At 40.3% G+C, this 26,138-nt stretch overlaps 2 protein-coding genes across 4 annotated transcripts; one reads left to right on the forward strand and one right to left on the reverse strand.

Moving 5' to 3' along the window:
• Nucleotides 1-1,871: 1,871 nt before the first annotated feature.
• On the forward strand, nt 1,872-6,002 carry LOC310943364 (uncharacterized protein). Its single transcript, XM_083908913.1, has 4 exons — nt 1,872-1,995; nt 2,670-2,918; nt 3,232-4,423; nt 4,511-6,002. Exons 2-4 carry the CDS (start codon nt 2,777-2,779, stop codon nt 4,701-4,703), a joined length of 1,527 nt encoding a protein of 508 aa, XP_083765039.1. The 5' UTR covers nt 1,872-1,995; nt 2,670-2,776; the 3' UTR covers nt 4,704-6,002.
• Nucleotides 6,003-6,684: 682 nt separating this feature from the next.
• Nucleotides 6,685-25,007, reverse strand: stk36 (serine/threonine kinase 36 (fused homolog, Drosophila)). 3 transcript variants are annotated; one of them, XM_083908582.1, is made up of 19 exons: nt 24,842-25,007; nt 19,202-19,342; nt 15,682-15,759; nt 15,460-15,590; nt 15,122-15,371; nt 14,370-14,463; nt 14,067-14,254; nt 12,847-13,010; nt 12,654-12,762; nt 12,384-12,515; nt 12,124-12,300; nt 11,916-12,007; nt 11,388-11,454; nt 11,177-11,287; nt 11,002-11,076; nt 10,781-10,898; nt 8,528-8,654; nt 8,250-8,430; nt 6,685-8,165 (listed from the first exon to the last, which is right to left on the reverse strand). In XM_083908582.1, exons 1-19 carry the CDS (start codon nt 24,923-24,925, stop codon nt 7,266-7,268), a joined length of 3,219 nt encoding a protein of 1,072 aa, XP_083764708.1. In that variant the 5' UTR covers nt 24,926-25,007; the 3' UTR covers nt 6,685-7,265. The 3 variants fall into 3 exon arrangements, with proteins under 3 accessions (XP_083764708.1, XP_083764709.1, XP_083764707.1); XM_083908583.1 differs by having other exon boundaries at nt 12,390-12,515; nt 12,654-12,765; XM_083908581.1 differs by having other exon boundaries at nt 12,654-12,765.
• Nucleotides 25,008-26,138: the final 1,131 nt, after the last annotated feature.

Genomic DNA, 26,138 nt, shown 5'->3' on the forward strand with positions numbered 1-26,138 from the left:
AGAGATGCAAATCCCATGGCAACAGCAACCAGAAAACAAGTCTAAAATAGGGGGCAGTGTCCGCTATTACTATAGCAACAGGGAAACAGCACTTTCACATGGCAGAAAAACAAAGCCTTAGTCCTCACCTAACTGTTACTGACAGATATTAACAGTAAATGAACATGCTTCTACCAGTTCTCTCACTATGAAAACTACAACTTTGTAGTAACAAATACTTGATTTGACATTATACTACAGACTGAATAATAGTAATAATCTTGACTCTTGTACTTTATCCCCAAACCATTCAACTTGAGATGTTCCTATGGTAATGTCTTATCCTCTGTCCATCCATCAATGATAATCACAACAACAACATTAATAATGGAATATATAATGATAATAATAATTTTAATATTAATTATCTATTACCTTTGCTGCTGTGACAATGTAAATGTATCCATTGTGGGATTAATAAAAGATTATATTAACGTATGCGATGATAATAACAACAATTATACTAATACTAATAATAATGATAATGTTGAGCTGTTGGGTATAACTCTTTGTGTCCTCTGGTGAAGCAGTTAAATGACATTTGTACAATGTACTTGTTGCTTGGATGAGTCAAAAAACAGCATCATAGAGGCTTTAACCAGCTCAAGGAAGAGCTGCTTTCTATGTGCATCCAGGCTCAGAAAGCATTGGCACCATAGCCTATGTACAAATGTTGATACATTGGTTTCTGCGGCTGTAATTTTGTATGTTTTTTTTTTAAATGTATTTTTTTACCTGTGTTTTAAATGTTATACAATTTCATTGTATTCTATGGACCTCTGGTGAGTCTGCAATAAAATTTGAATTGAATTGAATATACATGTTAGACCATATAAACTGTAACTCAAAATGTCAAGACTTGAAGTCAGAAATGTCACTGCAAAATACACATTGTGCTCCATTTGTTTACGTTAGATATGTGCACAATCGGCACTGTGAGAGTGTGTGGAAGAGAGAGAGAGGGAGAGAGGGAGAGAGAGAGAGAGAGGGAAACATGATAAGACAATCATGATTTCCCCTGTCTACTGCCGACCAATCATAATGCACATGGACCCGAATCCAACCAATCACAGGACGACAGTTTATTAAGCTCGCGCAGCCAATTGCTGTGAGCACAGAAACCACTGATGCAACGCGGATGCAACGAGTTTCTGCTGAACAACAACAAAGTGCGCTGTGAATCTAGTCTCTTTCAAAACAAAAGCATGAAGGCGCTCTGTGAAATGCGTCCGCGTGTGTTCTCTTCATAATAAATGCGCATCATTCTCCTTGAAATCCAAGTCTGGATTATGTGTTATAATGTACTCCATGCTCTTCTTATTTAAACTATATATATATATATATATATATATATACATATATAGAACACATTCATTTTAGTTTAATTTATTTTATTTTGCAAGTTGTACTTTAGTCAGTATATATGTTATTTAATTAACACATGACATATCATAACGTATCATGCTACATTTCTAATGAAAAAAATGGACAAAAGTGACAGCCCATGACTGTCATATTATTACTCTGTATTATTATTATTATTATTATAATTACAGCAGTAATAGTGATCTATTACTTTGAAAACACTCATGGTGGTGACGGATTAACTTCTCTGTCGGAGGTGAGCAGCAGTGAGCAGGTGCTGGTAGTGGGACGTCCTTCATTGAGAAGCGGATGGTGGGGGCGGAGGGATCTATACGGAACAGCAGTGAGGTTCGTCGGGGTGACGCAGTTGGTTGCTAGGTGTGAGCGAGCTGATGCTTTGTCATAAACTAAGCTGCACCTCAGTTTACAGTCTGACCACAACAAGAAACACCTGCTTCTCTCGCGCTGTTCAGGATATCCCGAGCTTAAATATGCCTTTTTGAATTTGTTTAGCTGTTGGACCCGAAAACAAGTCGTGCTTTGCTGAAGCAACGCACCTGAAGTGCTCTACACGTTTCCCGCAAGAATGGAGTAAGTCATTGCTGCGCTTGTCACATATGGTGTCTGTTTGTTTTCTCAACTTGTGCTGTGGTCTGTTCTTTGAATGTTTTAGAAGTTATGTTTCCATTTAATTTCTTCAAATAGACTATTTGTTTTGACATTTAATGCTCATTTGCTCGTGTTAACCTAAGAGCTTAGTGACTTCGTGTAAATGTGTTAAGTGGTAGGTACATTTCTGTCACTGTCAGTTTCCTGTCTTAATACAGAAATCGCACAATTAAGCAGCTTAACAGCTTAAGTGATCAAATAGATGTAATGAATTAAAATAGGTACATGCAATTGCGTGTGTGTGTGTGTGTGTGTGTGTGTGTGTGTGTGTGTTCTCCTGATAGCATCTCCAGGTCCCACATGTTTTCAGGTTGTCAGGTGCATTTTCCTTTGATGCAGGTTAAAGCCCAGAGGACACACATCTCACCTCCATACCACAAACTGACTGTTTTGACTGTTTTTCTTTTTTTTTTTTAATTCTCAGTAATATTTTGGTGTTGAAATACAAATTTTACATTACAGTTACTTAGCCTCAGGTGATTATTTCATTCCTCAGTAGAGCATTTCCATCAAAACAGCCCGACACAAGCAGAATACTCTTGATTTCATGAGTAGACTAAACTTTGATGTGAAGTTTGCCTCTGCTTATCCTCCAGGTTTCATTATGCTCACCCAGCCCTGCTCTCTGTGGCCCAGCTGTCAGACCCTGCCTGCTCCCAGCACATGCTTGGACTTGGACTGAATCTAAGCACCAACAGTCAAAATGATAGCAACATCAGCTGCTGTTTGGAAGAGTCTTCATGTCTGCCCGGCAGACCCCCTCGCTCTCTCTCACCCACAGGCTAACCACAGCCAATCACAGGGATGCAGGGGGGAGGTATCAGAGGAGCATCAGCACTTAATTGGTGAGTTGCAGTGAGTTTGCTTTTTTTTTATATATTTCCCCATTTCAGGTGGGCTCGGCACTGCAGCACATTTGTCCTTCTTGAGCAGTAAGTAAAAACTAGCGTTCGCTTGTATACGATACTACTTTATTTAGAAAAAATATGTTGCTTTGCAGTAACGATCGTCATCTTAGATCGTCAGCTTAGATAGCTGCCGTGTGCTTGAATGGCTGATATTTTACTTAATATTTGCACAAATGCTGTATTTTAGCGAATAATATTTTCCTCCACCAGATATCCTGCAACGACTACAATTTTTCCCCCTCCTCAATAGGTGATGGTCTCACTGACTGGATGACGGAAGAAGTGGATTTCTCCTCGTACCTCCAAAATCCTCCTTCCCCTCCCTCCTCCACCAATGCTTCCCTCCCCCCCTCACCCCTTCAGAATGATATCCAGGTGCCCTCTGACTTGGAGGTCATGACCTCCCTGCTGCAGGAGGAACTTTCCCAACTAGAAGACTACTTCCTGTCTGAGCCAGTGCCAGAAAAAGGACAGAGGCTAGGAAAATGTGACAGGGGTCCAGTGCCGGCAGGTCCTCAGCCGTTCAGTCAGCTGCCATATGTATCATACTCTACATCCGGCCAATCAGAATCCAGTCCACTTCTTGTTACCCTGGCAACGGGAGAACTGGACCTGCTCAGTATCTGTGGGGGGCCTATTGGGCGATCCAAAATTTCAAGACACACCCCATACAGCTGCAGTCGCCCTGGTGGGTGTGGTAGGAAAAGAGTCCCTGATGGAGTGAGGTTCAGTGAAGGCTATGATAACAGTTTGTTAAGTTCTAAAGGAAACACCTCAGGTAACGCGGCAGTGAACCTGACAGCAAATTATAACTGTGTAGAAGATGAGCATCTGGTCGGTGAAAATTATTGTCTGGGTGGGGCAGTTGAGGTTAGAAGATGTGGCGTTCTACCCAAAGAAGAGAAAAATTGCTGTTACAGTCAAGACGTGATAGGTGGTGTGAAGGGTGTTGGTGGAGGGTTTAGTTTTGGTGGATCAGTTGATGTTTCACACAAAAAAGAGGATTTGTTAATGTATAGCATGAGGGAGGTCAGTGGAATTACCTACTGTAACAATGAGGTGCTGAACAATATCAAAGCAAGTGTGGATGTGACAAAAGCCAGCATGTGTTGGAAAAGTGAGAGCAGTGAAGGTTGTTTTCTTCCAACGATTCCACAGTCTGATGTCTATCACAGCTTCTTAGAAAGTGCCAATGAACAGGTCAAAGCAGAGAGTCTGCAGATAGGACAACACGACTTACACTGTAATTTCCTGGAGGATAAGGGTCCAGAGTATCTGTTGATGGCGAGGGAGAGTGTGAGCCTGGAGTCGTCAGGGCACAGAGAGACTTGCAGGCTGAAGGATGACCACTGTGACTCAGAATATGAAGTGGACATCATTCCAGGTGAAGGCGGGGAACGCAAACAGAAGAAAAGGGATCAGAACAAAACTGCCGCTCACAGGCGAGTTGAAGTTCCTATTTGATGAAAAGCAAATTCTGATTAAATATTTCACACACACATTAATTTTCTCTGTGCTGAATAACGCAGGTATCGCCAGCGAAAAAGGGCAGAGCTAGATTCTTTGGAGGAACAAATGCATTGCCTTGAAGGGAGGAACCGGGAGCTCCGAGACAAGGCAGAGTCCGTCGAACGTGAAATCCAGTACGTTAAAGACCTGCTGATCGAGGTTTACAAGGCCCGGAGCCAAAGGCTCAAACGGGACGTAACATCGCAACATTAGGCTCCAGCAAGTACATGTAAAGATGGTGTAGCAGGAAAATGTGGAGTATTTTTTAAATGTTTTTGTTTTCATTAGAAGAGGTGAGAATGCATGCTTTGCTAACATTGATTATTTTTCTCACTTAAAATCAACACTGTCCAATTCTTCCACTGCTTTTGCACTAATCACTTGAGCCTGAACTGTGGCATTTCAATGCATAAAATGACAATCATCTTTAATGCAGTAGGTCTCACAATGAGGGAATCTACAATGCTATTCTATAGGTAATGTTACGCGGGTTAAATATTTATAATACAACAGTAAAATATTTTTTAATATAGCCTTAAATTGGAGTTGATGTCGGCAATAGAACATATTCTTTAATTTGCAGTTACTGTATCACTTTCATAATGTCTTTGCTCGCTTTCAGTTGCTATGAATATTGAAAAATATAAATGCAATTGTTGACATACATTTTTCTGCCTTAGCAAAATTATTTTTTTAATATCATAGACATTTAATTCAACAATATTTTAATACAGACACAAATATTCTTTTTTTTTTTCTTCCATTTTTCTTTTTAAGTAACAGTCAAACATCCCTGATTAATTTGAAACATTTAACTACTACATTTTTTAACATTTGTTTTCTGATTTTTGCAAATCAACTACAATCACCTTCCAACAGTGGCTGCAAATATTTTTTGAAAAATATAGATTATTTGACCAAACAACAAGTTTGTAAGGTGGAAATTAAGAGTTTTTTGTTTCTGTGCCAGTTTATAAATTGTTTTAGTGTTTTTCTGTCTCTTTATCTCTCACTCTGTCTCTCTGGAATAGAAAATTACATATTTCATTAATTCTTCTTCTTTAAACTGCCTGAATGAAGGAAATATGTTTATCGGCCTCTGGCCGATCTGCACTAATTTGTATCAACTTTTGTAAATTCAGGGAGTGGAGAGTTTGAAACGTAAACGTAAAAAATGTGATTAGACTATAAAGGGATTAGACATTAGTTTTGGTGGAAAACGATATGATTCTAAATAATCATTAATTTCTTTGCTGTTTTTGCTGTCCCTATTACTTAAGATAGCTATGCATATTTAAGACACTTATGAACATGTGTGATTTATTGATTCCATCAGAATCTTGTGTCAAATAATTTCCTCTGCAATGTACTATCATTTGTTAAAAACCAAAAAATGTGTAGCCTAATGACAGCATATCTAACAGCACATATACGCATTTATAATGTCAAGTCAATTTTGTCATTTATGTTTATTTGTGTTTCAGCTTTTCCTAGTGTGAAAATAAAATCTCATAGTCCGATGTGTTTATTCTAAGCTTTTCTCTCCTCACACCAGACGTGATGATGAAGCCGCACCGACCTGCTACAACAAGACAAGATTAGATTTCTAAATTTTGTCAATTTATCATTATTATTATTGTTGATCACGATGAAGTGTGGAGTTCCTGACAAGAAAAAGTCCATCCAAATGTCTGGCCTTGAATCATACGTCCAGTAAGAGAAAAGAAAACATTTATTTGATCATTAATAATAGCTTTCTATTTGATATATCATGTTGTGAAATCTCCAACAGACTAGAGCTGTTTTTATTGGGTTGCCACAATAATAAAAGGCACATGACTGCATTCAAATATATTACGGGAATTGATTTTAGACATTATATATATGCTATTTTAGAATAGGGTTACCGCTAAAAATGTACCTTTTAAGTCGGTGGTGAGAATGGTAGTCAGAACATCTTGTGGCTAGAACATTTATAGAAAATACAGAAAAATACATCTACACTTGTTTCTGTGTATTTTCCTTTGATATACAATAATTTCCACAGAGGAATAACTATATATTAGTAATGAGGTAACTTTTTTATGTTTTAAATTAAAAAAAAAACATATAAGAAAAAAAGAGAAATGTTATGTTGACTGTAGAAAATTAATTTTTATTTATTTTGTTTTAAAAATCTGCTGTCATTCCTCACAGTTGCCAAAGAGCTGCTTAGTGTCAAATTGTGGAGGAACATGTTGGTTGTGAGGCCTTCAGGTTTCTCAGTGGCATTAATGGACATCAGGATGTTCAAATAATTGCAAATCTTCAATTATACATTCAGTGTCCAAAGTGCTACCATGCACAGTTGAGACAGAAATACAGTGCCTTGCCTTGTATTCACCCCCCTATAACTTTTCCAGTGGCAAGGAAACATTACATGGTTTTCAAAATGATTTACAAATATAAATCTGAAAAGTGTTATGCTTAAGTATTCAGCCCCCTTTACTAACTAGTAAATGGAGTCCACCTGAGTCCAATTTAATCTCAGAATACATACACCTGCTCTGTAAAGGCCTCGGAGGTTCAGTAGAGAACATTACCAAACAAGCAGCATCATGAAGACCAAGGAGCTCATTAGACAGATCAGGGATACATTTGTGGAGACGTTCAAAGCAAGGTGATATATCCTCCACGGAAATATCTACCTCTTATTATAGAATCCTTCTGAATAAATCCCCATGACATAAATTGATCCATTGTAACATTGATGTTGTCTTTCTTCCTGTAACCTGTTCATTTCATGACCTGACGTATTGTATGCTTGCTGCAGATGGACAGGTTTGCTATGGCAGCTTTTCTCACTGAATTATGGGAATCTGTGCATGCAACTCTCAGAAGTAAGGTGAAAACCTCCTCCTCCACCAACAAGGACACGGCACCATCGACACACATCAAGTTTCCCAGGGCTGCACAACAGTGACTGCGTGTTATGTCATCAGGGTCAGTCACCAGAGACAACAGCGTGGCCGCTGTCCTACTGGCTTCATCTATCCATCTGCTCCTTTCCTCATTATCTACTCCCTGTTCTGCTGCAGATGCCTCACTGTGTGAACCCTCAAGTTTTTTACTCCACCTTGTATTGGACCAGCCCATTTTAAACCCAGCCCATACTGCAATATATCCCAACCAGTTCCCAACTGCCCTGCAGGCCATCCGCCGCACTGACAGGCAGGAATCATGAAGACAGACTGTTATGCTTTTAAAAATATCAGGTTGCAGTGGCAGTGCAGAAGGCCTGAATGGATCCAGATTTCCCAGAAGCCTGCATGTGCCAGCCCTGATCTGGTCATGAGAGTGAGCCAGTGCCTGGTGTAGCATTGAGGCTTCCAAGTGAAACTGAGGACAGACAGGCTGAGCAGAACGACGGACAACATGGGACCACAGAGTTAAAAGCTCGGCAGCAGAATCCCACAGCACATCAAGTTGCAGCAAGTCGAAGAGCAGAGAGTTTGCAGTTCTGGTTCCTGGAGTCTGGTGTTTGGAAGCACTGATGAGGCTGTCTCTGGGTGGTGTGAAAAAAACACAAGCAGCTTTTCTGAGGCTGCAAACAGAGGGCTCAGATTCACACAGGAGCAAGTGGCTCAGCAGGGAAAGTGGCAGATCCAGCTGTAGCACAGGAATGGTCTGAATTACCTGCCAAAACAGGAAAAACTAAATTCAAGAGACCAACATCACAAACTTGGGGGAGAGAAAAATGTGTCATGGTGGAGCCCTCACCTGCACAAGGCTTTCCACAATTCCACAACTATCATACAACTGGACAATGGTGGACATAGCATGCAGAGGCAGGTCCAGAGCAAACGGAAAGCACAGTAATTGGCAGCTCATCATAGAGAGTCTCTGGTGATTCAGATCCACCTCCAACCACAGTGGACTACCTTCAGTGAATGGATGAAGACTGTGGAGTATAAAAGGGCCTGCTATTAGCTGTGCTGCTGTAACATTTGTGCTACACAATAAAATAGTAGATTGATAAAAAACGATTTTACACGAACCAGTCAGTGTCCAGCAGCCGGCCAAGAGTGTAGACACATTTCGATTCACTCACAGAAAACAGCGGAATGCATGCGTATGGATCCTTGGTGAAGACCAACAGTGCAATGGACAGAAAGGAAAACAGACCTGATGGAAAAGAAAATTAAATACATTTAATTTATTCATAATAATATAATAAAGTTTTAAACAATTAAAGTTGACTGTGTGCCCCCTGCACCATGAACCAGCTTCAGACATTAGTGTTTCCCATAGAATTTCTTTCAGCAAGCAGCAATGCTGTGGCACATTGATATTAATGATAGCATTGTTGCCTCATAGCAAGAAGGTCACTTGTTCTCGTCATGTGCAAGTTGGTACCAAGTTGGTTGCCTGTAGGTGTGAATGTGAATGGTTGTTAGTGTCTGTGTGTGCATGTATTGAATTGTTCACTTGTACTGTCATACAGGTCGTATTGTGTTGAGCTCTGGGGAAATACCTACAAAACAGATAGATACAATAAGAGCTGCTAGAATTATCAATATGACTTGTTACCTTAAAACCTACAAATATGTTTTTCATAATGTCTCTCTTTTAAGTTTCAAGATAATGTACCTCTAAGAATGTTAGAAATATTATTTAGAGTTGTGAACATAAGCCTCTCTACCTGTATTCAAAGTATAAATAAGAGAAGGAAATAATAATAATTATAATAATAATAATAATAATAATTAAAGCTGCAAGCAGCGTTGTGCAGGCCTCTTCCTGTGTGCAGGTAAAAAAGATACATTTTGAATGACAAATTCATATTCATATTTCAGCATATAAAATGGAGAAAATTTTAATAAATGATTAAGAAATATGAATTACATTCCTAGACAATTAACAATGCGCTTTCATTACATCACTATCATATTTATTTTTAATTATCCATAGCTCTTGAACATTATATATTATGCTTTCATATTGTGCTTTCAATTGTCAGCACAATGATGATCAGACCAATACAAAGCTGCTTTGATCCATCCATCCATTATCTTCCGCTTTATCCGCCACCTTCCGGGTCGCAGGGGTGCTGTGCCAATCTCAACCGACAGCTGGACAATTCGCCAGTCCATCGCAGGGCCATATAGAGACAAACTATTCACTCTCACATTCACACCTATGGCCAATTTAGAGTGACCATTTTATCTCAACCTCAAATCTGCATGTTTTTGGACTATGGGAGGAAGCCAGAGAACCCAGAAAAAAACCCATGCACACACAGGAGAGAACATGCAAACTCCATGTAGAAAATAGTTCAATTTATGTTATCACCTTCCTCCCATTATACATAGGGGGAATTAAAAAAGATAATAAAAACAACAAAATGTAAAAAAAAAAATATGGTGACATTGGTGACCTATGCTGTCATGCATTATATGTGCTAGTAACCTCTCTATTGGTGGTGATTCTCTATTGCACGTACAGTGCAGGAGTTGAATTAAATGCAATAAGGTGAAAGAGATTTTGCAGTAATGTGCTTGTGTGATGATTTTTGTCTATGCATTTTCCATTGATTTTTATATTACTTGATTTATCTGAAATACAAACTGTATGATGATCATTGTCTCCCTGAGACAGGATGCCTAACAGGCTGCACTGCCTTAAAAAGAAACAACTCGTATAGCCAGAAAATGTATATGTCCATCTATCCATCTTCTACTGCTTTATCCTCCACATGAGGTTCACGGGGACTCATCTTCAGCGCTCTCCAAAGAAATGTGCAGTCTATTAGGTTTCAGGTTACTGTTTAGTTTTATTTTTTATTGATTTATTATTTATTCTAATTTAATTTTAACTTTTGTAATTGCATGGCACTGAAGTACTAGGTGTGAGAAGAATGGCGAAGAATTTTGATTCCTCTGTCTGTCCTGTACATGTAGTGAAATGACAATAAAAATCTTTAAATCTGAATTGTGTGAACTTATTTGGCAATGGTGCTAGTAAAGTAAGATGGTGCAACCATGTTGGAATATGACTGAAACCACAAGAAATTGCCTTCTCTTATAGTAAAACCTGATCATTCAGCAGTTTGATTGATGGGTTAAATACATTACATCTAGTAGTTTTGTGAGAGGCAGACATGAAGGATGCAGCATACAAATTGTTTCATTGTTTCTGAAGAACAAACATAGGCGGAATTACATCAACAACATGCCACCAAAAGTTACGGACACCAGCTTTAAGGCATGTTCAAATCACTGTGATTCTTAGGATGTATATACAGTATTTACCTTTTGCCGAACAGAAGTCTGTGTCTGTTGTTGTCTTTGCTAGTAAAGTCCCAATTTTCATCCACAAATTCAAAAACACATCAGGATCTAAACTGGAACCTTCAAACCCACCATCATGCTGTTAAAAAAAGGACAGGAGGTTCAGTACAGAAGAAGATAGAATATCTACCTCAGGCAGTTTTCCAATTTAAACACTTGAATAATATCACTGGTAGACTGACCTTAGTGAGCAGGTTTAGGAGCAAAGATAGGAGGCCATCAAAGAGGCCCCACCCATAGGGAAGAGAAAGCTGGGTCTACAAGGCAGACAAAGAAGGTCACACTTCAATCAGTGCTTACATAAATAACCATGAAAAAACAGCACGATAAATGATTCGTTTGTGATGGTTTCAGTACCTTAAACGAGTCCAACAGAAGGTTTTTCATCAATGATGTGACACTGATCATATCTGCTTTGACATCCACATTATGTTGTGTACACAGAGACAAAACAGAGGCGGCTAACGGCTAAAGAAGAATAGCAGAAAGTTATGTGATATCAAATTGCCCAGAGCACTGTATATAAATGTGTCAAAATATACATTCACTATGTTGAGTGGGAACTCACTGCCAAAGGAATGAGGTCTGGTTCACAAAGAATGGAGACAAAGGGTTTGGTGAAGTCTTCTCTCAGTCTACAGTGACATTGTACATGTACATTAGATTAACATTTAAAGGTAAGTTTGGAGATCCTGGACAAACTGTTTGAGCTGGCTACATTTGGAAATTCAAAAAAAGCCACTTTCTTCAGATTTCCCTCTGAAGCTATGTGTCCAGAGCACAGGAACGTGCAAAGCTTGTTCACAGAGTGTTGGTTTCAACACAGACTCACAAGCACTGTGCAGCATCTGTAACTTTCGGTAATTTTCGGTGACTAACTCTTTTGGATACCTGTTCAAATGACAATATGATGCCGAGAAACAACCAATACTCTCAAAATATTACAAAGACATGAGATTCAACACTTAAACCAACCTTGAGGCTTCCAAGTGAAACTCTATTGAATAACCAATATGAGCTGCATTTGATAAAAAAAAAAAAAAAGTATGATAGTCACCACAAGACAAATAAAAAAGAATGCAAAAAAAAGGCCAACCTTTGTTCTTCTTTCAAACATTCAGGATGCTTATCCCAGTAGATCATGAGCACTATAATCATTTCACCCAGTGCTGACACAATCCAGGGTTGCTGAGCAGGAAGGAAATATGAAAAATACACAATATAATTGTTTGATTTTAATTGTTGATTGTTTGATCACTTACTGACAATTAATAAACATAACCATACATTATAAAAATTATAACCTTGATGTAGTTGGAGTTTTCCACATTATCATGGACTTGATCCAAGAGGACATGGTGTAAACAGAGTTCACAACCAATGTGGTTTGACTTCTCATGGTCAGAGTTCAGAAGTAGGTTCCGTAAGATTTTGAGTGGTTGGTGAATGTGCCATGATTCTTCAACAGCGCCCCCTGTTAGCTGACGAAACAAAAAAACAAAAACTAAAATGAATATGATGCTTTAAGAGGAAGTTTGGTAAATGCATAGTTTCATGGAATAACCTGAACTTTAAAAGCCAGTAGCTTGACTTTAAGTAAAGGTAAAATAGCAGTGTAATTGAACTGCTCTTTCTTCTCTTTGAACGGATCAGTTTCCTGGACCAGTTCTTCCCAATACTCCACACAGTCAACATTCTGAAAGAGGAAGACATGAGGCAATAATTTCATATAATGTAACACATCCTTCATTACTTATGTTGAGAATATAATAAAACAAAATACAATGACTACATTTACATTGTTTTCACATGACTAGAATAAATCCTCACTCACCTGCTGGAGCATTGTGGTTTGTTGGCGTTTGTCAGTGGACTGCCTTAGCAGTCGTGGGCCAGCTTCAACAGAAGGGAACTGCTTTTCGTAGTCTATGCTGATCTGACCCCTGCTGAGGAATCGACCATAACAGTGAATGTATATATTCGTCAGTGTTTTGTTTTTTTTGTTTACTATTAACTTCAATAATCACCTATGTTTTGATGTCATGCCCGGTTGAATCTTGGAGCTAAGGACTTGATCAGCCACTGCCGTGACCGACTGATCTGAGCCATCACTGTGATGGGGCTTGGTTCTGGGCTCTGTTGCTGCAGTCGCAGTGAAGACCCTTTGATTTCCCCTTCGATCCTTTGTAATCTGTTAAAGATATTGTTATCTGTTATTATTTTTGTATGTTGTTAAGTTCATGTGTGTCTTTAGTCTGTTGGCTAATTGAGTTTTACCTGCCGGGCTAAATGCATCCAACCTTAGCAGTATTATTCAAATTTTGTTCTTCAGGCTAGTTTCTTGTGGACTGTTATATTTAATTCAGGGATGGTTGTTCATCTGTCCCAATACATTTTTTTCATCATCTATTGCTGGGTTTTTATGACACTACTTATTATGCCAATACTTATTATGACTTTTTTTAAATCTTGCACCTGGCAAATACTCAAAACTCAAAATACTTAAAAGTAAGCATAAAAACGAATAAAATAATATCAAAACCACTTGAAAATGAATTAAAACAAATTTTGAGTGTATAGTTTTTTTTTTTTTATTATAATAATATAATTTTGATGCCGTACTGTCTGTGTGGCCCATGCACTGTGAACCACCTTCAAATTTGAATGCTCACTCTTGTTGCCAGATAAACGCCCCCTGTCTGACGCAAAAGCTGTTTCATGGTCATGTGTGACCTGTTACCAAGTAGATAAAGGTCTGTGGCTGATTGGGATCAGGGAGAGAGCAGGAATCCACTGTAAAACTCAGGAACACCAATAGAAAACCTTGATGAGGTACTGTACGTCATTGGTGGCTGATTTATTTTTTAGAAATGAAGGGAAAACTGAGGGCCACATGAAAATATGTGAAGTATTCCTTTAAGTCTAGGTCTATATGTTAAGATTTTATTCTGCATTTTGTCTCCAAGTTGATATTGTCATTAATGTTGCTTTGTATACTGCATGCTCCCCAGTCAGAGGAAATCAGCAGTTTTACATCACAGCACATAGAAGTTCTCGATCGGCCACTACCTCCATCAGTCATTTCAGATGTGTGACTTAAGTGTTGGGAGTCCTTTGTTCATATTGACCTCAGGAACATACATAACATAACATAATTATGAAATAAGGATGCCATACAACCTCACTAAAATAAAACTTGAACTATCACTGGTCTAACTCAAGATAGAAAAATAAACTGCAAACTAACTGTTGCGCTGGCATGATCTGCTGGTTTTCCTCTGCTGCTGTTGATCCTCAGTTCCCTGGCCTTTCGCAGTAATTGACTCCCTCCAGAAGCCGTTACTGTCTTCTCTGCCACTTGCTGAAGTTTCTGTGTCATCATGTCTGGGCTGGGTGTGACTGTCAGAGGGCTGAAAACACCTGGGTCTGAAAAAACTGTGCCAACACATCAAAATGGAAATAAGACAGACATCCAAGTGATTTTAAAATAAACCAGCGCCACTATTATTCAGTCCTTTTCTGATTAAATGAAGAGTTCATGACACATCACCTAGAACACCATCAGCAACAAAGGGATGGTGCAAGAGGTCGGGCCACGACAACCGTTTCTGAGGGTCTTTCGTTAGCAAACCTTTCAGGAAACTCTGCAAGGGAAACATCAGATAACCACTGTAGATAAAGGTATAGTTCAAGGTTTTTGAAGTGTGAATGTGTGAGATGAAGTACTGATACTCTGTAGTACTGACAGCATAATGCATGCACCTAGCCTGTGCCCTGAGACAAACACTCACTCTAACTGAAGCCCTTACTTGGTAAAAACACTATGAAATGCTCAAGAAGTCATTTTTCACATTATGGTTGTGACTCTGGTTGTGGTCACTGAGGGTAGCGGGGACAAAGAGTACAATGTCAGGAGATTCTGTGGCTACCATATTCAAGATATTCAAAGAAAATACATGCTATTTACTGTGTACACATATTTCATTATTATATTATGCATGTATAAGTTTTTGGAACTGTGTGTGGGTAGCATGCAGTATATAAAGCATATATAGACACATTTTTTTTATTTCAGACCAAGACCTAGATAAAATCTGTATTTTCAGTGAGAGCAGTCAGTACTGACTATGAGTCAGGAACTTATACAATTCATTCATTCATTCATTGTCTCTCACGTTATCCTCCCTTGAACCCAGGTCTTTTTGCTATAAGCCAACAGTGCTAACCACTATTCCATTGTGTGACCACTTATATCATTGGTATTCAAAAATCATCATAAACTGCAATTGTTCTGTACTGTACCATGCAGGTGTCACTCATCATGTCCGGCCATTTTACTGATTCTCCTACAATGAGTTGAACAAGTTGGAAGATGGAGTTGGTGTAGAAAGGAGGCATTCCTGTGTGGAGCTCATACAGGATGCAGCCTAAAGACCACAGATCAGCTGTGTGGTCATATGGCTTTTCCCCCACCAGCTCAGGAGACATGTACAGTGGTGTTCCTTTGATAGACGTCAGCACTAATGTGGAGACACTCATGGCCCTGGCAAACCTACAGAAGAATTGCAACACATTTAGTTTTCCCTTGTGAAAATGATGAACAAAACTACCTCTGCTTCAAATTGACATAAAGAACATACCCAAAGTCACACAGTTTAACCACCCCACTTTTCCCCAGGAGTATATTTTGTGGTTTCATGTCACGATGAAGAATGCGATGGGAGTGTAAATAATACAGGGCTGAGACCAGCTGGCACGCAATCTCTCTGACCTTAGATGAAGGAAATACAGAATAAACGCATGCATAACATGTGAAACTTTGATTTTTTTATTAATTGTTGAATGTCACTGACACTGAATACCTGGCTTTCTGGTAACTTCCCATCATCCTCAAGAATCTGGAACAACTGACCCTCTGCATACTCAGTTACAACCACAACCTGTTAAAAATACAGACAGGTGTGGATTATCAACTCAGATGTGGGGAAGTAAGTTCGACAGATTGGTGAATCTAGTAGGGATGCACCAATGCCAATGACAGTATAAGTTATTGGGTCCGATGCTGCCCTTGTTCACTCATATTTTTAAAATGATATTAAAAAATATTATTAATATAAAACATTTAATATAAAATGTTAAAACTGCAGCACCCGATACCACTTTACATTTTTTTTTTACATATAAAGTAGAGAAGACCACAACCTGTGCTCTGCTAGACTGTCAGGAGTAGAAAAGATAAGAAACATTGGTTTAAGGTATGAAAATGAAAAACAAATTTAAACAATATGAAAATGGAGGAAAACAGTTAAAATATTGCACAGAGTGTGTGTGTGTGTGGGGGGGGGGGGTTATTTGGAGTTTAGCAGTCTGATAGCCAGTGGGAAGTAGCTATTTTTTAGGCTTTCTGTTTTGCAGCGGATGCTGCGGAACCTCCTGCCAGATGCCAGGAGGGAGAACAGTCCGTTGTGGGGGTGGCTGTGGTCGGAGAGGATCTGGTGAGCTCTGGTTAGGCAGCGCGTGTGAGCAATGTCCTGGATGGGTGGGGGTGGGGTCCCAATGATCTTCTCCGCTGTCCTCACCACACGCTGCAGAGACTTCCAGTCTGAGGCCTTGCAGCTCCCAGACCAGATGGAGATGCCGCTGGTCAGCAGGCTCTCGATGGTTACTCTGTAGAAGGTGGAGAGTATGGGAGGGGGGAGAGACACTCTTCTCATCCGACGCAGGAAGTGCAGGCGCTGCTGGGCTTTCTTCACCAGGGAGGTGGTGTGAAGTGTCCAGCTGAGGTTGTCTGTAATGTGCACCCCCAGGAACTTGGTGCTGCTGACGACCTCCACCGCTGTGTCATTGATGAGGAGTGGTGTGTGACTGGGTCGGGCTCTTCTGAAGTCGACGATGATCTCTTTTGTCTTGTCGACATTCAGGAGCAGGTTGTTTAACCTACACCAGTCCACCAGATGTCGCACTTCCTCTCTGTAGGCCAGTTCGTTGTTGCCCTGAGTGAGGCCCACAACCGTTGTGTCGTCTGCATATTTCAGGATGTGGTTGGTGTTGTACCTGGGACGACAGTCGTGGGTCATCAGGGTGAAAAGCAGGGGGCTCAGGACGCAGCCCTGTGGGGAACCAGTGCTCAGGGAGCTGACGCTTGAGGTGTTGTTACCCACACGGACAGACTGGGTTCTGTCTGTGAGGAAGTCTAGCAGCCAGTTGCACAGGGGGGTGTTGAAGCCCAGAGGGCCCAGTTTGTGTATCAGTTCCTGGGGGATGATCGTGTTGAATGCTGAGCTGAAGTCCAGGAACAGCATCCGCACGTGGGTGTTCTTGCCCTCCAGGTGCTCCAGGCTCCGGTGGAGAGCCGTGGAGCTGGCATCCTCAGTGGAGCGGTTTGGCTGGTACGCAAACTGGAACGGGTCGAATGATGGGGGCAGTATGAAGGTGATGTGGTCCTTAAGCACTTCATGATGGAAGTTGTTAGTGCAATGGGGCGAAAGTCATTAAGGCATGTGATGATTGGTTTCTTGGGCACTGGGACGATCGTGGCGGACTTGAAGCACGGGGGGACGACGGCCTGGTTCAGTGACGCGTTGAAAATGTCTGTGAGCACGTGTGCCAGCTGGTCAGCGCACTCCCTGATCAGCCGTCCTGGGATGTTGTCGGGGCCCGAGGCTTTACGTGCATTTACTTTCCTCAGAGCTCTCCGTACAGCAGTGGTTTAGAGCCTGAGTGTCTGTTCATCAGGGTGGAGGGTGACTTTCCTCGCAGGGTTGTTGTTCAGAGCTTCGAATCTCCCAAAGAAGTTGTTGAGCTCATTGAGGAAGTTGATGTCATCTCGGCAGGGAGGGGGTGTGTCTTTATGGTCTGTCACAGTCTTGATGCCCTGCCACAGTTGTCTGGTGTTGCTGGGGTCATGGAAGAAACCTTGGCTCTTCTGACTGTGGGCACGTTTGGCTGCCCTGATGGCTCGGTTAAGGTGGGCCCTCGCTGTTCTGAGAGCCACTGCATCACCAGATTTGAAGGCAGCATTACGCTCCCTCAGTCTTGTACGCACCTCTTTCGTCATCCAAGGTTTCTGGTTGGCCCGTGTGACTATTGTCTTTGTTACTGTGACCTCCTCCATGCAATGTAGCTGGTCACAGTTGCAGCATACTCCCCCACATCTGTGTGTTGATTGTCTGTTGCAGCTACTCTGAACATGTCCCACTTAGTGCGCTCAAAACAGTCCTGCAGTGCAGACATAGCTCCTTCAGGCCACACTCTCACCTTCTTCACAGCAGGCTTTTCTCTGGTGAGCAGGGGCTGGTATGCTGGAATTAGCATAACAGAGAGATAGTCTGAGGAGCCAAGGTGTGGGCGTGGGGCTGCTCTGAATGCCTTCTTGATGTTGGTGTAGACAAGGTCCAGTGTGTTTTTTCCTCTGGTAGCAAAATTCACATGTTGATGGAATTTAGGGAGAACAGTCTTCATATTGGCCTGGTTAAAATCCCCAGCAACAATGAAAACGCCCTCCGGGTGTATGCTTTGCATGTCACTGATGACACTGTAGAGGGTACTGAGCGCTTGCTTGGTGTTTGCGCTGGGTGGGATGTACACAGCAACAATGGTGACAGTGGTGAATTCCCGGGGCAGGTAGAAGGGTCTGCATCTAACAATCATGAACTCTATGTCCACAGAGCAATGGCTGGAGACCAGGGTAGCGTTGTTACACCAGCTGTTATTAGTGTAGATGCAAACACCACCCCCTAGGGTTTTACCTGTGACAGCGTGGTTCCTGTCGGCTCTGAATGTTGTTAGCCCATCCAGGCTGATGGCTGCATCAGGGACCGATGTGTTTAGCCACATCTCAGTGAAGATGAGGATGCAACAGTCTCTTATTTCCTTTTTTTGTGGTTAAATCCAGCTTCAGAAAGTCCAGTTGGCTTTCCAGGGAGCGTACGTTGGCGAGCAGGATGGAGGGGAGCAGCGAACGGAACGGGTTAGCTTTGTAAGTCCACCGCGACAACCGCGCTTCTGTTTCCTCCTGCACCGCCTCCGGTGTCTCCATGGGCGGTATGTGCTGGTGGGAGACTCCGCTGCTTTGTGGGCCGCTGGGTCCGACTGCCGTAGCAGACCGAGGCTCTGTAGAGTGATCCGCGTCTCTGAATTTACGGTGTAGAGAAGACTAAACTTACTAAAACTAAGCATAACCTGACGGTCATATACAGTGTTTGCGCTGTTACGCGGAGCAGTTTCTGTAGTAAACAATGATTTAGATGGCGAATTAAGCAATGTTTTGGCTGAGTTACCGGGAGCCGAAGCAGCCGCTGCCGAACAGGGTGCCGCCATCTTATTACTTACTCAGTCAGGATATAAATGTTATTGATGCATCCCTCTAGTGTAAATACAGACCTCAGTTCCAGTCTCAAAGCTGTCATAGAGTTGGACGATGTTTGGATGTTCCAGACCTCTCATAATTTCAATCTCCCTCTTGAGGTTTCGTAATTCCTTCTCAGAACGACCCATCTTTGGCATGAACTTCAGAGCCACCACCTAAAGTACAACAGACCCACAGTGAACCAATGTGACTACACAAAACACTCAAACAGTCAGTGAAAGGCGGTTGTGGTCTGTCCACTGACAAAAGGTGGCAGTGAAGCTGCTGGTCCTGATCACTTACTGAGTGGTCTAAATCTGTAGTGATCTGTGTGGTCTATTGATCAGGTTCTTGGTCTTCCTACTAGTGATGAGGTTAATCTCATCACCTGACAGTTTCGACTGCTGAAGCTGCAGTCTTCTTCAGAGTGTCACATGATATGATACTTTGGTGGTGGAATATGGAGTGTTTCCTCCCACCTGGCTTGGTGGGAGGGCCGTGTCCCCCGGTGCGTCACATCATGTGACAAAATTTAATTTTAAGTGTTTCCCATCCCTGGTCGTCAGGGAACACTGCCCTGCATGTTTTACAGTAGATGTTGCCCTGCTCCAACACACCTGATTCAGATGAACAGCTCATGATCAGGCTTCTGCAGAGCTTGATGTAGAGCTGACCAATTTAATCGCTTGTTCCTGGTCCCATTGCGGACATTACCTTAAAATTTCATCCAAATCCGTCCATGACTTTTCGAGTTATGTTGCTAACAGACAGACAGACCATCAAACAAACAAACAAACTCCGGCTAAAACATATACCTCCTGGCGGAGGTCAATAATTACTAAATGTGTCATTAATAAATTAAAGTTGGAATTAAATACATAATCCGGGCTGTACAGTGTGAGCATTTCACTCGCATGTGCGCCTAGAAATAGATTGTGCGAGTAGAAAAATTAAAAAAGGAGCCCCCGTGCGAGTACGGATTTCAACTAGTGATAAACCGAAAAATCGGCCACCGAAAATTATCGGCCGATATCGGCAAAAAAGCCAACCGTAACAATGTTGTGATGACTTATGCAAATGCGGCCAGCACATGCTTGTATATTCCCGCTTAGAGTCTGTCTAAGATCAGTTTGGAACACCAATAAAACGGTTCCAACAAGATGCGAGTACACGGTGAAACAGCGCCTACTAAATGCTGGAAAGTCTCTTTGTGCAAAAGCGAAACTTGACTGCATACGGCGCAGATTATGAACTTCCCTGCGACATTCACTTCACACCAGAGAACATTCTCTCTCTTTGAGCAGTTAACTAAAGAGATCAGCTCATCTGATGCATCTGTTATTCCCTTAATTGCAGTGTTAAAGCGTCTTCTACAAAGATTTGAGACCATGGAGTGAAAAAGTGCGCTTTGCTCTTCAGAGTCTGCCACCGCATTTTACTCAGATCTACTCGGATCACCTGCCCTTCTTCGCGACTGTACTACATCCTCGTCATGAAGATCATTATTTTTATGCGGGGATAAAACACATAGAGAAATGATCCAGTCTTTTTTGGATACGAAGAGACCGCTTGGAGACGCAGAAGTGCAGAGCAGGAGCGACAAACGGTGTAGGAGAGGGAGAAGAGAACAGCGCAGGAGCAGTGCACAGAAATAAAAGGATCGTTTGTCTGCACCAGATGAGGCAGATGAAGGGGCATTACCAATTTTTAATTTATGTTGATTTATTCTACTTTTAAATGTGACCATTGCATGGCTTGTTTTAAGATTCACTAGCCAATTACTTAATTAGTATTTAAATTAAGTGAAAACATTTGATAGTATTTAATTTCAAGAGTGTGTCTTTTTGTAAGACTCTATAGTGGGTGTAAAACTATTGTTAATAAATGTCTCACAATAACACATAATAGTAAGATACAGATATAAATAATAATAATAAAAAAAAAACAATGGTACAGAATTGGAATAATAACTTTCTAACTAGAATAAGGTTTTCGCATCTGCATACAAATCAACAAGTCATAGTCTACAACTTCTTTCTTTTTTCAAATCGGCAACCTGCAAAACACAGAACCCTCGTGATGACGCGCGATGACGTAAGCCACACAAGCTGCACTCACTGACGTAGCTATTTGTGATCAGTTATATACTTGAGCCTTGCGGGAAAGTTGACTGACATTGTTCGGTGAAAAAAATCGAGTCGTATGCCTTATCGCCTTATGATGGCACTGTGTTTATACTGTATATGATCTTGAACATGTAAGTTTATAACATATGGAGTTAAATTTGTCCCACTGATATTTGTATATGTGCAGACTGTGAGCCACACATATTTCTTGATTTGAATGTGTGTTTTGAGATCCACAAATAAAGAAATGAAATTTGTAACTTCTATATGGATTTTTACAAATAAAGATGTGCATTTGTAAATAACAGTTTCACTCAGTTTCAAAGTTATGATCCACTGACTTACAAATGAACGTGGCTGGTAAAAACTTGTTGTAACTAGTTACTGATCACAGAGAATAAGGTAAGAAAACCGTTTGCGTCCATATCTCTACGTCATGCAAAACAACATCCACGTAAATGGTCTTTAACCCTCAGATGCGCCTTTAAAAAAGTTACGTTAACACACCCAGAGCACCAAATGCGCATGAAAGTACACAGCTATAAAAATAGTAAACATTTATATTTTATATTTTTTTTTTTTAGGTTTTAGACCAACATCTGTTCTTTCCATACATATCAAATATTAATTTTTATTTATTTTTTAAACCCCTGTAATTGCCAGGTTTAGTCATGATGCACCTCATTTTATGATCTAAAAACACAAAAAATTTAATATTTTCAATATAATTCATGCAAACTGGATTTTTTTGTTTGGATAATTGCAGCCTGGTATATGTGAAAGATTAGCAGAAACATTTTTTTTTTCATTATTATTTTTATATTATTATTTTTAGTTATTTCAGATCTTCTTTCAGGTCTCATAAAATCACGTTAACACACCCAGAGCACCAAATGGTGCTCATAGAGTACAGTTCTTTGGGATTATTGCAGCCTAGTATATGTGAAAGATTAGCATGGAAAAAGGTGCCACGCATTCTGTCACACTGTAAATGCACTGTGCACGTTAAAGGCATGTGCCCACACATATGTACTCACACACCCACAAAATTTCTGCTTCAGACCTTACGTGGAGAGAGGGGGGGCGGGGTTTAGTGGGAGTGCCCTCGATCAGAAAAAGCAGTTTTTTTCTCCATGTGCGAAAAAAAGAAAGAAAACGTAATCTTCATGGAAATGTGTCAGAGCACACATTTAAAGCTTTTTGCTTCAAATGATGTGAAAAAATTAGATGATTCCTGTTTTTTACTTTATATTTGACCAGGATCAAAAATAGTGAGTGATTTGAATGGGTTTCAATGAGCACATTTTGGTGCAAAGGTGTGTTAACGTGAGTATTTTTGTCACAGTTGTTTAGAATGGACTAAAAAAAAAAATCACATGAACATTCCCAAAAATACACAACCTGGCAAATTTTGAACAATATGCATGAAAAAATGAAAAGGATATGCTAAAAAGAAAAAGTCAAAAACACAAAAAGGTGTCTTGGTGTGTTAAAGGGAAAGTGCACCTTTTTATTAAAATGTATCAATAATAAACAAAAACATGAATTATATTCAGCTTTGAACATTTTTACATTCACACAAACTTAAAATATTTCATTAGCAAAGTGCAAACAAAAAATTAAATAACAATAATTATAATTAACTAGGGATGTAACGATGAATCGTGACACAATTAAAAATCGGTAGAAATGCGTGACGATTCGCACCTGTTGACAGAAAAAATGAATCGCGAATGCGAGAGAAGTAGGATATTTTCTTTTTTTTAGAAATAGGTTACGTTATCTTGAAAAAAATTCACTGGTTGGTGACTTACGTTACTACGTAGGTACGGGTCACAGAACGAGGGAAGACATGGCGATGGTAGGCAACAACTTTGAGATCTGTGGCTGTGGATGTGAATCTCGTTCGCGTTGTGAACAAACTGACACACAGAGAACTGGTGAACTGTGGCTGACGAACGAACTGACACAGAGAACGGGAGAAATGTGGCTGAAGACAATCACGTACTGCACTCAGGGAGGACGCGAGTCACGTAGAAGGGCACTGGACTCCTGCTAAGCACTGAACGATTAGGTGAACAATTAATTTTAATGATGATTTTAGTGATTCAGTACACTCAAATGAACTGCCGATCCCATCACTAGTATCCATCACCACGACGGAGAAGTATGAAGCCTCGAGGGGTCTCCGTGTTTACGCAGTCGGAGAAGTACAATGTGGCCTTTACTTGTGAGAGTGTTTCTAAAGAAAGGAGATATTTTTCATGTATTTGTTGATTAAGATGACCATGTCAGTTGCACTTTTTATAAGAGGACACAAACTGTTTTACAGAGTTTCTGTAAAGAAAGCACCTCTAAGATGTTTTTCCTATGAATAAAAGATCATTTAATTTGGTCATAATTTGTCTGTAACTCATTTTGATAAAAAAAAATTGTGAGAAAATCGTACCGTGAACTGTATCAAGTCGTGAGTTGAGTGTATCGTTACATCCCTAATTAACACTATGAGCTGTTCTTTCGCCTCAACATTATTTTTTACATTAAACATCTGATGGACATGAATAAGTCTTCTTTCTCACTTCAATAAAAAGTTTTTTAAAAAATGTCTCTCTCACCCTGAATGCCGTCGGAAGATATGAAAAATAATGGGTCTTATCTTAATTAACGACAAGGCAATCCTGACCGGAAACCTGAATCACATGACCACATCACAAGCAAGATTCTACTTTAAAACACTGCCACCTGCTGATGATGGGAGGCTTACTGATCTCAAAACACATATTCAAATCAAGAAATACGTGTGGATCACAATCTGCACATACAAATATTAGTGGAACAAATTGAACTCCATAATAACGGGGGTAATACCTCAAAGCAAATGTGTGTAGTGAAAAACATTTGTATTCTGCTAAATTAAATGTAAGCACGAGTCAGTGTCTTGACCTTATTCTGTACTTGGACCAAGATATACTGAGTATTACTTTTTGTGGCAGAAACAAGTAAAAAGTATACTAAAGTACAAGTATAAGCTTTAGTATTATATGTATAAATGTAAGTCTTAGTATTAATGTACTTAGTCTTAAAAAAATGTGTTCATACTCTTCAGTATAGATCAAATATAATTCACTACACTATTCTTAAGTATATAAAATATAGTATATAAAAGTAAACTTCAAGTATACTGCCTCAGTTTTAGTATAAAATAAGTATAACTCGTTGTACACTTGAATAAACTACTTTTTGCTAAGTGAGTATCTATGCCTCGACATCAACTGGACACAAATCTAATATGCTAATGCCTTCAATCTGCAGGCTTCAACAGCAGGAGAAACTCAGGGTTAGTTGAAGAAAACCTGCCAGCGAGCAGGTTAGCTTCAGTATGTCGTCAGCGTAACTGACTCAGAGTTAAGCTAAACTGGCTTTTTGAAACCGAAAAACCAGAGTTTCCCTCATCTCAGGGTTGACTGACTGACTCAGAGTTTTCACTCAACCTACTTTCTGAAACGGGACCCTGCGGCAGGTATCTATTACGGCCCCCGTGGTACTCACCTGACCACCGAAGCTTCTCCTCCCCTTGTAAACTCGACCGAATGAACCCTCTCCTACCAGCTCCAGAACATGATACCGGTCCATGTTGACGGGAGGAAGCTAACTGTCGCAAAACAATGCATTAAGCCAGCGACACAGCTTGATTTAAAGTTACGTGTAGCCTCTACTGTCAGTGCATGTTTAGGTCAAAACTGCGTTACACTCATGGTTACACTGCGACAACACGGTAAGCAGTCAGTGTACCTGCCGCTTCAAAAAAATGACTAAAGACGAAGCTTAGAGTTTGACTTGCCGGAGCTTTATTATTGGTGTTGTATGCGTGACCTGTACGGTTTTTTTTCTTCACAAGACATAGTACATTTATTTATTTTTTAGAGGTGAAAAGCAAAAGTCAAAGGCTTTTTTGTGGACAGCACATACTTAGGGGTCCTTATCCTAACAACCACTTTCTCGTTCCTAGTAACTGAAAACAAAACAGGCTGAGGTGGTGCTTGTGTTTTTTTTGTTTTGTTGTTGTTTTTTTGAGTCAAATTTGTCATCAAAATAATTTGTGTATGCTTTTTATGTATGAAGACTAAATACAAACATGTTTGTATTTAGTCTTCACATATGTAAACTTCACATATAAACATGTTGTGTATGTTTACATATGTTACACAAAAAACATTCCAAATGAATCGCACTTGTTACACAACACACTTGTTACACAACACACACAAAAAAATAAACTTTTCTTCTTTTTTGTCCCCCTTGTCCCTTGAGGGGCTCTGTACGTTTGTGATGTGAGACATAGACAAGTGATATCCAATCCAATCCAAATGATATATAAAGCTGATTTAAAAACAACATTGTTCCATCCCTAATTTTAAATAATGTCCTTGTTCAGGCAGTGTATGTCCATTACTCTGGATTTAAAAGATCATTGCTCCAACAGGAGCTGTGATAGCCCTTTCTTACCAGGGGTGGCGTCATAATCTAAGTAACATTGACTAAAACACAGATTGAAGAGAAAGGAAACCTCGAGGTATCAAAAATGGAAGTTCTAGTGATGCATCAGTAACAGTAGTAGTAACTCAGTAACTCAGTGTACAAAGCTGTGTTAATGAGAGAAAGACTTCCCCCACTGTTGCCATATTTTCACATGACGAAGATGCAGCAAGCCCACAGAAAAGACAGCAGTCAGCAGACTCAGCACACACGTGGAGGATGGGATTGGGTCGTGGGTTCGCTCTGAGTGCACTTGAACGACCTGCATTGTTGTAGAATCTCTCCCTCTGGATTACGCTCATCATCCTAA

The sequence above is a fragment of the Microchirus variegatus genome, assembly GCF_963457635.1.
Source record: "Microchirus variegatus genome assembly, chromosome: 22".
Lineage (NCBI taxonomy): Eukaryota > Metazoa > Chordata > Actinopteri > Pleuronectiformes > Soleidae > Microchirus > Microchirus variegatus.

Bases quoted from the DNA above. Each gene is read 5' to 3' on its own strand.
- LOC310943364 (XM_083908913.1), top strand. From the start codon at position 2,777: ATGATAGCAACATCAGCTGCTGTTTGGAAGAGTCTTCATGTCTGCCCG. The intron at 2,919-3,231 runs GTGAGTTGCAGT...CCTCCTCAATAG, and splicing joins GGAGCATCAGCACTTAATTG to GTGATGGTCTCACTGACTGG. The intron at 4,424-4,510 runs GCGAGTTGAAGT...TGAATAACGCAG, and splicing joins AACAAAACTGCCGCTCACAG to GTATCGCCAGCGAAAAAGGG.
- stk36 (XM_083908581.1), bottom strand. From the start codon at position 24,925: ATGGACCGGTATCATGTTCTGGAGCTGGTAGGAGAGGGTTCATTCGGT. The intron at 13,011-14,066 runs GTTAGTTTGCAG...TATCTTTAACAG, and splicing joins CAGATCATGCCAGCGCAACA to ATTACAAAGGATCGAAGGGG. The intron at 11,077-11,176 runs GTACTGAAACCA...TCTGCCTTGTAG, and splicing joins TTCTGTTGGACTCGTTTAAG to ACCCAGCTTTCTCTTCCCTA.